The 13,048-nt window shown below is 46.8% G+C and overlaps 1 protein-coding gene across 2 annotated transcripts in view; it reads right to left on the bottom strand.

Moving 5' to 3' along the window:
* TTC39A (tetratricopeptide repeat domain 39A) overlaps positions 1-13,048 on the bottom strand; it is a 553,301-nt gene that overhangs the window by 260,625 nt on the left and 279,628 nt on the right. For both annotated transcript variants that reach the window (XM_069232685.1, XM_069232686.1), the window contains exon 3: positions 10,427-10,558. In XM_069232685.1, coding sequence (XP_069088786.1) covers positions 10,427-10,558 — 132 coding nt within the window. The remainder of the gene's footprint in view (positions 1-10,426; positions 10,559-13,048) is intronic.

Genomic DNA, 13,048 nt, shown 5'->3' with positions numbered 1-13,048 from the left:
CAGGCAGACCTCAAGGGGCTAGACAACCCTACAGCTTCTTCAGCAGGTTTTACAGAGGTCACGTGTGGTTCCTTCACCTCTGGGAGACTGGCTGTCATGCAGACATAAACCCTGGATCACACCATTTCTTCACATACTTTATAGACCACTTCCTTCCCTAGTAAAAAGAAGAGGAAATGGAACAAAGTTGAATGGTTTGTGCCCCTCCCTTTTTATCATTCTCTAGACAAGGGATGTTAATCCATGTTCTAAAGTCCAGGAACTGGTTTCGGGTGGTTCCTTTTCAAATTTCATTTTCTGGCTGTAGTGCAGACACAGCTTTTGTGCAAGGGGATTACCCACTCAGCAGGTACTGATGATACTGGCTCCAAGAAGAAGTATCCAAAATATGGAAACGCTGAAGTGTGAAGACTCGGCATGTTGCCTTCATCAGCCTCCCTGAGGTAGCAATTATAATAAGATAAAATGTCATGGCTTGCCTAGAAACTCCCTCCTCTTTAACCCCTTCCCCGCCACGGACGTAATGGTTACGTCCATGGCAGCGCCCGTGTGGCGCCATGGACGTAACCATTACGTCCTGAATGCTTCCCTCGGGAGAAGCGCTAGCGCTCCTCCCGAGGGACGCCCCCCCACCCCCCTAGGTCAGGGCTGACCGGGGAATCCCTTCCCCTTCCACCCCCGACCCCCCCCCCACCCCCCCCGGTGACGTCAGCGCGCGCTGATTTGTCACAGGGGCCTCCCTAGTCGCACTGGAAGCTCTGCTTCCAGCGCGATTGAAAAAGAAATGCAAAAGCATTTCTTTTTCAATCACTTGGGAGGCCCAGAGGGGCTTCAAAGGGAAGGAAAAGTATTTCCTTCCCTTTGAAGTCCCTCCGAGGGTTTCAAAAGCCGGATTGCTTGCAATCCGGCTTTTGAAACCCCACTAGACACCAGGGATTTTTTTTTTTTTCTTTGCAATTGACAAAAGGGAGCGACCCCTTGGGCAAGGGTCGCTCCCAGGGGGGGCATTTTTTTGAAAAGGCCTTTTCTGCCCCCCCTGGGGGCAGATCGGCCTTATTAGGCCGATCTGCCCCCAGGGGGGGCAGAAACCTCTAGGCACCAGGGACCATTTTTTTTTTTTTGCTTCATTTTTTTTTATTGAGGTGGGGAGCGACCCCTTAGGCAAGGGTCGCTCCGCTTGGGGGAAAATTATATTTTGGCCATTTCTGCCCCCCTTGGGGGCAGATTGGCCTATTTTGATGAGGCCAATCTGCCCCCAAGGGGGGTAGAAACCACTAGACACCAGGGATTTTTTTTATTTTTTATTGTTATTGACAAAAGGGAGCGACCCCTTGGGCAAGGGTCGCTCCCAGGGGGGGCATATTTTCGGGAAGGCCTTTTTTGCCCCCCCTGGGGGCAGATCGGCCTACTATTAGGCCGATCTGCCCCCAGGGGGGGCAGAAACCTCTAGGCACCAGGGACCTTTTTTTTTTTTTTGGTTTCATTTTTTTTTTTTTTGGTTTCATTTTTTTTTTTTTTTGGTGGGGAGCGACCCCTTAGGCAAGGGTCGCTCCCCTTGGGGGAAAATTATATTTTGGCCATTTCTGCCTCCCTTGGGGGCAGATTGGCCTATTTTGATGAGGCCAATCTGCCCCCAAGGGGGGTAGAAACCATTAGACACCAGGGAGTTTTTTCTTTGCGTGAATTTCACGCAAAGGGAGCGACCCCTTAGGCAAGGGTCGCTCCCTGGGGGGGAGGGCAATTTATTTTAGGCCATTTCTGCCCCCCCTGGGGGCAGATCGGCCTATTAGGCCGATCTGCCCCCAGGGGGGGAAGAAACCTCTAGGCGCCAGGGCAAATTTTTTTTTTGTGTTTTTTTTTTTTGTTCTTTCTTTTTTTTAGAGATGGGGAGCGACCCATCAGGCAAGGGTCGCTCCCCTGGGGGGCAAATTGTATTTAGACCATTTCTGCCCCCCTGGGGGCAGATTGGCCGATTTTAGGTCAATCTGCCCCCAAGGGGGCAGAAACCACTAGGCACCGGGGATTTGTTTTTTGGCGCCAATGTCACGCAGGGGGAGCGACCCCGTAGGCAAGGGTCGCTCCCGGGGGGCGGGGGTGGGGGTTGGGGGGGGCAAATTTATTTTAGGCCATTTCTGCCGCCCCGGGGGACAGATCGGCCTATTATTAGGCCGAACTGCCCCCAGGGGGGGAGGGGGGGCAGAACACTCTAGGCGCCAGGGCAATTTTTTTTTTGTGTTTTTTTTTTTTTGTTGTTTCTTTTTTTAGAGATGGGGAGCGACCCATCAGGCAAGGGTGTCTCCCCTGGGGGGGCAAATTGTATTTAGACCATTTCTGCCCCCCTGGGGGAAGATTGGCCAATTTTAGGTCAATCTGCCCCCAAGGGGGCAGAAACCACTAGGCACCGGGGATTTGTTTTTTGGCGCCAATGTCACGCAGGGGGAGCGACCCCGTAGGCAGGGGTCGCTCCCGGGGGGGGGGGGTGGGGGTTGGGGGGGGCAAATTTATTTTAGGCCATTTCTGCCCCCCCGGGGGACAGATCGGCCTATTATTAGGCCGAACTGCCCCCCGGGGGGGGGGGGGGGGGTCAGAACTCTCTAGGCACCAGGGCAATTTTTTTTTTGTGTTTTTTTTTTTTGTTGTTTCTTTTTTTAGAGATGGGGAGCGACCCATCAGGCAAGGGTCGCTCCCCTGGGGGGGCAAATTGTATTTAGACCATTTCTGCCCCCCTGGGGGCAGATTGGCCAATTTTAGGTCAATCTGCCCCCAAGGGGGCAGAAACCACTAGGCACCGGGGATTTGTTTTTTGGCGCCAATGTCACGCAGGGGGAGCGACCCCGTAGGCAAGGGCCGCTCCCGGGGGGGGGGGGGGGGGGGTTGGGGGGGCAAATTTATTTTAGGCCATTTCTGCCCCCCCGGGGGACAGATCGGCCTATTATTAGGCCGAACTGCCCCCGGGGGGGGGGGGGGGCAGAACACTCTAGGCACCAGGGCAATTTTTTTTTTGTGTTTTTTTTTTTTTGTTGTTTCTTTTTTAGAGATGGGGAGCGACCCATCAGGCAAGGGTCGCTCCCCTGGGGGGGCAAATTGTATTTAGACCATTTCTGCCCCCCTGGGGGCAGATTGGCCAATTTTAGGTCAATCTGCCCCCAAGGGGGCAGAAACCACTAGGCACCGGGGATTTGTTTTTTGGCGCCAATGTCACGCAGGGGGAGCGACCCCGTAGGCAAGGGTCGCTCCCGGGGGAGGGGGGTTGGGGGGGCAAATTTATTTTAGGCCATTTCTGCCCCCCCGGGGGACAGATCGGCCTATTATTAGGCCGAACTGCCCCCGGGGGGGCAGAACACTCTAGGCACCAGGGCAATTTTTTTTGTGTGTTTTTTTTTTTTTTTGTTTCTTTTTTTAGAGATGGGGAGCGACCCATCAGGCAAGGGTCGCTCCCCTGGGGGGCAAATTGTATTTAGACCATTTCTGCCCCCCTGGGGGCAGATTGGCCAATTTTAGGTCAATCTGCCCCCAAGGGGGCAGAAACCACTAGGCACCGGGGATTTGTTTTTTGGCGCCAATGTCACGCAGGGGGAGCGACCCCGTAGGCAAGGGTCGCTCCCGGGGGGGGTGGGTGTTGGGGGGGCAAATTTATTTTAGGCCATTTCTGCCCCCCCGGGGGCAGATCGGCCTATTATTAGGCCGATCTGCCCCCGGGGGGGGGGGGCAGAAACCTCTAGGCGCCAGGGGAATTTTTCGTTTTTTTCTTTGTTTTTTTTTTTTTTAGAGATGGGGAGCGACCCATCAGGCAAAAGTCGCTCCCCTGGGGGACAAATTGTATTTAGGCCATTTCTGCCCCCCTTGGGGGCAGATTGGCTGAGTTTAGGTCAACCTGCCCCCAAGGGGGCAGAAACCACTAGGCACCGGGGATTTGTTTTTTGGTGCCAATGTCACGCAGGGGGAGCGACCCCGTAGGCAAGGGTCGCTCCCGGCGGGGGAGGGTGGGGGTTGGGGGGGCAAATTTATTTTAGGGCATTTCTGCCCCCCCCCCCCCTGGGGCCGGCTGAGCTACAGGTCAAACACCACAGGTAGGCACCTTGCAAAAAACACCTCTGTTTTCTGTGAAAAAATATGTTGTGTCCACGTTGTGTTTTGGGCCATTTCCTTTTGTGGGCGCTAGGCCTACTCACAGAAGTGATGTACCATTTTTATCGAGAGACTTAGGGGAACGCTGGGTGGAAGGAAATTTGTGGCTCCTCTCAGATTCCAGAACTTTCTGTCACCGAAATGAGAGGAAAAAGTGTTTTTTGGGCCAAATTTTGATGTTTGCAAAGGATTCTGGGTAACATAACCTGGTCAGAGCCCCGCAAGTCACCCCATCTTGGATTCCCCTGGGTTTCTAGTTTTCAAAAATGCACTGGTTTGCTAGGTTTCCTCAGGTGTCGGCTGAGCTACAGGCCAAAATCCACAGGTAGGCACTGCTTTTTATAAAAAAATGTGATGTGTCCACGTTGTGTTTTGGGCCCTTTCCTTTCGTGGGCGCTAGTCCTACCCACACAAGTGATGTATCATTTTTATCGGGAGACGTGGGGGAATGCTGGGTGGAAGGAAATTTGTCGCTCCTCTCAGATTCCAGAACTTTCTGCCACAGAAATGTGAGTAACGTGTATTTTTAGCCAAATTTTGAGGTTTGCAAAGGATTCTGGGTAACAGAACCTGGTCCGAGCCCCGCAAGTCACCCCTCCTTGGATTCCCCTAGGTCTCTAGTTTTCAGAAATGCACAGGTTTGGTAGGTTTCCCTAGGTGGCGGCTGAGCTAGAGGCCAAAATCTACAGGTAGTCACTTTGCTAAAAACAGCTCTGTTTTCTGTGATGTGTCCAGGTTGTGTTTTGGGGCATATCCTGTCGCGGGCGCTAGGCCTACCCACACAAGTGAGGTATCATTTTTATCGGGAGACGTGGGGGAATGCTGGGTGGAAGGAAATTTGTCGCTCCTCTCAGATTCCAGAACTTTCTGCCACAGAAATGTGAGTAACGTGTATTTTTAGCCAAATTTTGAGGTTTGCAAAGGATTCTGGGTAACAGAACCTGGTCCGAGCCCCGCAAGTCACCCCTCCTTGGATTCCCCTAGGTCTCTAGTTTTCAGAAATGCACAGGTTTGGTAGGTTTCCCTAGGTGCCGGCTGAGCTAGAGGCCAAAATCTACAGGTAGGCACTTCGCAAAAAACACCTCTGTTTTTTTCCAAAATTTAGGATGTGTCCACGTTGCGCTTTGGGGTGTTTCCTGTCGCCGGCGCTAGGCCTACCCACGCAAGTGAGGTATCATTTTTATCGGGAGACTTGGGGGAACGCTGGGTGGAAGGAAATTTGTAGCTCCTCTCAGATTCCAGAACTTTCTGCCACAGAAATGTGAGGGACATGTGTTTTTTTAGCCAAATTTTGAGGTTTGCAAAGGATTCTGGGTAACAGAACCTGGTCCGAGCCCCGCAAGTCACCCCTCCTTGGATTCCCCTAGGTCTCTAGTTTTCAGAAATGCACAGGTTTGGTAGGTTTCCCTAGGTGCCGGCTGAGCTAGAGGCCAAAATCTACAGGTAGTCACTTTGCTAAAAACAGCTCTGTTTTCTGTGATATGTCCACGTTGTGTTTTGGGGCATATCCTGTCGCGGGCGCTAGGCCTACCCACACAAGTGAGGTATCATTTTTATCGGGAGACGTGGGGGAACGCTGGGTGGAAGGAAATTTGTGGCTCTTCTCAGATTCCAGAACTTTCTGCCACAGAAATGTGAGGAACGTGTTTTTTTAGCCAAATTTTGAGGTTTGCAAAGGATTCTGGGTTACAGAACCTGGTCCGAGCCCCGCAAGTCACCCCTCCTTGGATCCCCCTAGGTCTCTAGTTTTCAGAAATGCACAGGTTTGGTAGGTTTCCCTAGGTGGCGGCTGAGCTAGAGGCCAAAATCTACAGGTAGTCACTTTGCTAAAAACAGCTCTGTTTTCTGTGATATGTCCACGTTGTGTTTTGGGGCATATCCTGTCGCGGGCGCTAGGCCTACCCACACAAGTGAGGTATCATTTTTATCGGGAGACGTGGGGGAACGCTAGGTGGAAGGAAATTTGTGGCTCCTCTCAGATTCCAGAACTTTCTGCCACAGAAATGTGAGGAACATGTGTTTTTTTAGCCAAATTTTGAGGTTTGCAAAGGATTCTGGGTAACAGAACCTGGTCCGAGCCACACAAGTCACCCCTCCTTGGATTCCCCTAGGTCTCTAGTTTTCAGAAATGCATAGGTTTGGTAGGTTTCCCTAGGTGGCGGCTGAGCTAGAGGCCAAAATCTACAGGTAGTCACTTTGCTAAAAACAGCTCTGTTTTCTGTGATATGTCCACGTTGTGTTTTGGGGCATATCCTGTCGCGGGCGCTAGGCCTACCCACACAAGTGAGGTATCATTTTTATCGGGAGACGTGGGGGAACGCTGGGTGGAAGGTAATTTGTGGCTCTTCTCAGATTCCAGAACTTTCTGCCACAGAAATGTGAGGAACATGTGTTTTTTTTAGCCAAATTTTGAGGTTTGCAAAGGATTCTGGGTAACAGAACCTGGTCCGAGCCCCGCAAGTCACCCCTCCTTGGATCCCCCTAGGTCTCTAGTTTTCAGAAATGCACAGGTTTGGTAGGTTTCCCTAGGTGGCGGCTGAGCTAGAGGCCAAAATCTACAGGTAGTCACTTTGCTAAAAACAGCTCTGTTTTCTGTGATATGTCCACGTTGTGTTTTGGGGCATATCCTGTCGCGGGCGCTAGGCCTACCCACACAAGTGAGGTATCATTTTTATCGGGAGACGTGGGGGAACGCTAGGTGGAAGGAAATTTGTGGCTCCTCTCAGATTCCAGAACTTTCTGCCACAGAAATGTGAGGAACATGTGTTTTTTTAGCCAAATTTTGAGGTTTGCAAAGGATTCTGGGTAACAGAACCTGGTCCGAGCCACACAAGTCACCCCTCCTTGGATTCCCCTAGGTCTCTAGTTTTCAGAAATGCATAGGTTTGGTAGGTTTCCCTAGGTGGCGGCTGAGCTAGAGGCCAAAATCTACAGGTAGTCACTTTGCTAAAAACAGCTCTGTTTTCTGTGATATGTCCACGTTGTGTTTTGGGGCATATCCTGTCGCGGGCGCTAGGCCTACCCACACAAGTGAGGTATCATTTTTATCGGGAGACGTGGGGGAACGCTAGGTGGAAGGAAATTTGTGGCTCTTCTCAGATTCCAGAACTTTCTACCACAGAAATGTGAGGAACATGTGTTTTTTTAGCCAAATTTTGAGGTTTGCAAAGGATTCTGGGTAACAGAACCTGGTCCGAGCCCCGCAAGTCACCCCTCCTTGGATCCCCCTAGGTCTCTAGTTTTCAGAAATGCACAGGTTTGGTAGGTTTCCCTAGGTGGCGGCTGAGCTAGAGGCCAAAATCTACAGGAAGTCACTTTGCTAAAAACAGCTCTGTTTTCTGTGATATGTCCACGTTGTGTTTTGGGGCATATCCTGTCGCGGGCGCTAGGCCTACCCACACAAGTGAGGTATCATTTTTATCGGGAGACGTGGGGGAACGCTAGGTGGAAGGAAATTTGTGGCTCCTCTCAGATTCCAGAACTTTCTGCCACAGAAATGTGAGGAACATGTGTTTTTTTAGCCAAATTTTGAGGTTTGCAAAGGATTCTGGGTAACCGAACCTGGTCCGAGCCACACAAGTCACCCCTCCTTGGATTCCCCTAGGTCTCTAGTTTTCAGAAATGCACAGGTTTGGTAGGTTTCCCTAGGTGGCGGCTGAGCTAGAGGCCAAAATCTACAGGTAGTCACTTTGCTAAAAACAGCTCTGTTTTCTGTGATGTGTCCAGGTTGTGTTTTGGGGCATATCCTGTCGCGGGCGCTAGGCCTACCCACACAAGTGAGGTATCATTTTTATCGGGAGACGTGGGGGAATGCTGGGTGGAAGGAAATTTGTCGCTCCTCTCAGATTCCAGAACTTTCTGCCACAGAAATGTGAGGAACATGTGTTTTTTTAGCCAAATTTTGAGGTTTGCAAAGGATTCTGGGTAACAGAACCTGGTCCGAGCCACACAAGTCACCCCTCCTTGGATTCCCCTAGGTCTCTAGTTTTCAGAAATGCACAGGTTTGGTAGGTTTCCCTAGGTGGCGGCTGAGCTAGAGGCCAAAATCTACAGGTAGTCACTTTGCTAAAAACAGCTATGTTTTCTGTGATGTGTCCACGTTGTGTTTTGGGGCATATCCTGTTGCGGGCGCTAGGCCTACCCAAACAAGTGAGGTATCATTTTTATCGGGAGACTTGGGGGAACATAGAATAGCAAAACAAGTGTTATTGCCCCTTGTCTTTCTCTACATTTATTCCTTCCAAATATAGGGGTGTGTGTAAAAAAGACATCTATTTGAGAAATTCCATGTAATTCACGTGCTACTATGGTCACCCCGGAATTCAGAGATGTGCAAATAACCACTGCTCCTCAACACCTTATCTTGTGCCCTTTTTGGAAATGCAAAGGTTTTCTTGATAGCTATTTTTTACTCCTTATATTTCAGCAAATGAATTACTGTATACCCGGTATAGAATGAAAATGCACTGCAGGGTGCAGCTCATTTATTGGCTCTGGGTTTCTCGGGTTCTTGATGAACCTACAAACCCTATATATCCCCGCAACCAGAGGAGTCCAGCAGACGTAACGGTATATTGCTTTCGATAATCTGACATTGCAGGGAAAAGTTACAGAGTAAAAAGTAGAGAAAAATTGATGTTTTTTTCACCTCAATTTCAATATTTTTCTTTTTCAGCTGTTATTTTCTGTAGGAAACCCTTGTAGGATCTACACAAATGACCCCTTGCTGAATTCAGAATTTTGTCTACTTTTCAGAAATGTTTAGGTTTCTGGGATCCAGCATTGGTTTCATGACCATTCCGGTCACTGACTGGAAGGAGGCTGAAAGCACAAAAAATTGCACAAATGGGGTATGTCCCAGTAAAATGCCAAAATTGTGTTGGAAAATTGGGTTTTCGGATTCAAGTCTGCCTGTTCCTGAAAGCTGGGAAGCTGCTGAGTTTAGCACCGCAAACCCTTTGTTGATGCCATTTTCAGGGGAAAAACCACAAGCCTTCTTCTCCAGCCCCTTTTTCCTATTATTTTGAAAAAAACGAAATTTTCACTGTATTTTGGCCAATTTCTTGGCCTCCTTCAGGGGAACCCACAAAGTCTGGGTACCTTTAGAATCCCTAGGATGTTGGAAAAAAAGGACGCAAATTTGGCTTGGTTAGCTTATGTGGACAAAAAGTTATGAGGGCCTAAGCGCGAACTGCCCCAAATAGGCAAAAAAAGGCCTGGCACAGGAGGGGGAAAAGGCCTGGCAGCGAAGTGGTTAATCACAGAATCTGCTGACTCACCCTCACTCCCCTACCATCAACCTAATGGCAGTGCTCAAGGACTGATCAGTAATTCCCTACAAAAAGGGCCTTCTTAGCATTTCTAAGGTTAGCTCTGTCTTCATCCTCCCATGCCTCAGTGCCTAAGATATCTCCCTTAAGCTCTAGGAAGGCAAGAAATAAATTTCCACTGTCTGAAGAAGTTGTATTCCATCCTCCATCTTGTGCCATGTCAGAAGAGGACTCATCACAATGGATTTCACTGTCCCAGCAATTAGACTATCACCACAACACAAAGCCTTGCTACCATTCACACGTCACATTCACATACTCAATATATACATAAAATGTTAATGTTGGGCCTGGGAGTCACATTTAAGCAGAGTTTTTCACGAGTAACCCTCGAACCAGAAAAAACGTTTTTTTCAGCATTATAAATCTATGAAACCATCAGCATGCTTCCACTAGTGCTTGATAACAACAGCACAGGAGTCCTATGTCAATAAAGGGGGCACATGTGGTGTGGTCCTCCAGGTCACAGAACAGATTCCGGACCTTGGAATCATCATGGACAACCCTAGGCCTCAGAGTAAACACCAGATGAGCAGGTAAGCTGGGCCAACAAAAAGTTAGGATATCAGATTCCACCCGCAATTAGGTCACTCAGGGCAGGGGTACACACCCATTTGCCATGCAAAGGACATTCCCATCCCGACATTTATGCTTAATTATCTATCCATTAGTAGGTCTAATTTGCTCCTGTTTTAAGGCTTTGAATTTATTTGAAATAGTAACATTTCTTTTCATTCACGTATTTGTATTTATTAAATTATTCATGTTTGTTTCTTCTTTTTTTTACAGAGACCCTCCCTTTATCAGACTAGGATGTCCTAAATAAGTGTATAAATAAATTATATTTGTAATAGACTGCAAACAATACAGAGACATGAAAGCCACATCTTAACAATATCTTAAGGTGCTGCTTCAAGAAAACAGAATTTGCTCTACTCTATCCTATTTTAATCTGAAAAAATACTTACTTCTGGCATATTGCTTGAGCTTCCTTCATGGTGTTCCCAGCATTGAGTATATCCTGAGGATCGAAAGTCATCATTGCTTGCATTTCCAACATGGTGGCATATGTCAATGCATGGTACATACTGTCTTTGGCTCTGTAGAGAAGAGAAAGAATATTATTTGTAGGACCCTCAGCCCTGTAAAAAAAATATTTTTGCACTAGACAGTATATTTTGGTGCAAATACACTAGTGATTAATTGAACTTGCTCTCACTGTAGGAGGCTGGCCTGGCTTGTAGTGGGTACCAAAAGGTACTTACACCTTGTGCCAGGTCCAGTTATCCCTTATTAGTGTAGAAGAGGTGTTTCTAGCAGCTTAGGCTGATAGAAGGTAGCTATGGCAAAGCAGCTTTGGCTGAACTAGGAGACATGTAAAGCTCCTACTATACCACTGGTGTCATATGCACAATATCATAAGAAAACACAATACACAGAAGTACTAAAAATAAAAGGTACTTTATTTTTTATGACAATATGCCAAAAGTATCTCAGTGAGTACCCTCAGTATGAGGATAAGATATATACACAAGATATGTGTACACAAACAAAATTATTCAGGTAATAGCAAGAAAAGAATGCAAATTGGGTTCTGTCCCTCTTGGGTGGAGTGAGGAACACTTAAAAGCTTTCAAATGCAGTTAGTGCATCCAAAAGCCAGTTAAAACCAGTCATTCACTCAGAGTTTCTAACTATGGTTGTGAGTCGATATCTTCTGTAGGATTGCTACTTCGAGACCGACTCACAAAGCCATTTGAGTGTGTGCGTTCAAATTACATGTGCAAATGGCTTGATTTACTCTTGCAAATTCACATTTTGTATTCACACTTGTACATCTATTTACTTCCACGTTATATTACCCTAGTATGGTATAATATTCCATATGAGTAGATCGGCTCCAAAGAGTGGTGATTGAGTATTCAAATGATCACGCGCAACTATACTTGTAATGTAAAGCAAACGTGCAATGCATTTTTGGATGTAACCTAAACAATAAATGGAGATTTAGCGAGGAGAAAAAAAAAGTAAATAATTTGCACATATTTATAACATGATATGATTTTTAAGAGAGGACATAATTTAAATTTCGCTTGCAAATTTAACAAAAGTTTGCAAAGTTCAATAAACTAGTGAAACACTCTTCTAGAAAAACTCTCTCTTAAAAATATGTTTATGGCATAATTTGCCCTTTAGAAGTATGTTTTAGGTGAGATATTTTTTCACTGAAACCCATGCTCTCAGAATGTTTTTGTTTCAGTTTGAACTTAGCAAATTTCACGAAAGTTGCAGAAAATCGAGAAAATGTCAGAAACATTTAGCATCATAGCATGTTTTGTTTTGCCATTTGGGCTATTATGATTTTCTTTAATTACTGCCAACATGGTTTTCCACCAGAAGCCTAGGTGGGCAGAGATTATTGTTCAATATGATGAACTTGACAACAGCAACAGGATAGTATCCTTGTGTTTTCAAATTAAAAGCAATGTGATGTTGGTGGTAACCTGAATCTAATTAGCGTATTATCAAAACGTTTCAAAGTCTATAAAATGCATCTAACAAGGATGACCAAAGTTTAACATATGATCCTCTTGGAGAGATTATGATAAAAGCTGTCAAAAAGCTAAAACCTGTAACTTGTCTACAAGAAGCAAGAGTGTTTATAGTAAGCTGCTATTTCTGGTCAAGTGATGGTTACTGGAGACTGGGGCAAAGCTTTAAGTGGAAAGAAAACAAGGGGCAGGTGTTACAGCGTCAGAAAAGAAGATTTATATTGGGTTTAGCTAAAGAACAGTTGGACATGACCTAAAAGGACTATATTACTAGGGAACCATTTTAAAACGTGTGGTCTATGCAACTCAGAGAATAGCTAAGCCGATGCGGAGCTCCCCTTAAGAAACAAAGAATACTACAGGAAATCGCCTGGCTGTTCCTCATTTCATAGACTGTATTTCACCCTGGGGTTTAGACTGTTTTGTGCAAGAACCTGTGGGCCTTGTAATTCTGATGCAGCCCGTAATCTGTGTTATGTATAACTCACTGGGTTATGGTGAACAGGGCAGATTGCTGAATCTCTCAGGCAGATACAGACATGGCAACATAGCTCAGATAATTAATGTGTCTTTTGCATCAGCTGTAGCTCACAGGTTTCAATCCTAGTAACAGAGCTAAGTAGGATCATTCATTTGTCGCAGGGACCTAGGGGCCATATGTACGATCACTATGGATTGCGACTCAATTTGCTAATTTTAGCGATTCGCAAGTCGCAATCCCTAATGTACAAAAGTGTCTTCAACACTTTTTGTGATAGGCAAACGGGTCACAAGGGACCTGCCTCATCAATATTCATGAGGCAGGTCCATTGTGAATGGCTACAATCACAGGGGTGGCGGCATGCTGTGGTCAGCAGACCACCAGGACTGTGACTGCTTTTTAAATAAAGCATTTGTTTTAAATGCAGCCCATTTTACTTAAGGGAAAATGGGAAGTATTACAAAGAAAATGAAAAGTTTCCTCCTAATTTTTTTCAGAGTAGGCAGTGGTCAGTGGGACCACTGCCTGTGTGTTCTGATTTTTTTTTTGACACCCCT

This window comes from Pleurodeles waltl, chromosome 4_2 (assembly GCF_031143425.1).
Source record: "Pleurodeles waltl isolate 20211129_DDA chromosome 4_2, aPleWal1.hap1.20221129, whole genome shotgun sequence".
Classification (NCBI taxonomy): domain Eukaryota; kingdom Metazoa; phylum Chordata; class Amphibia; order Caudata; family Salamandridae; genus Pleurodeles; species Pleurodeles waltl.
Note: the sequence above shows the minus strand (reverse complement) of the source record. Positions and strands in the feature narration are given on the sequence as shown.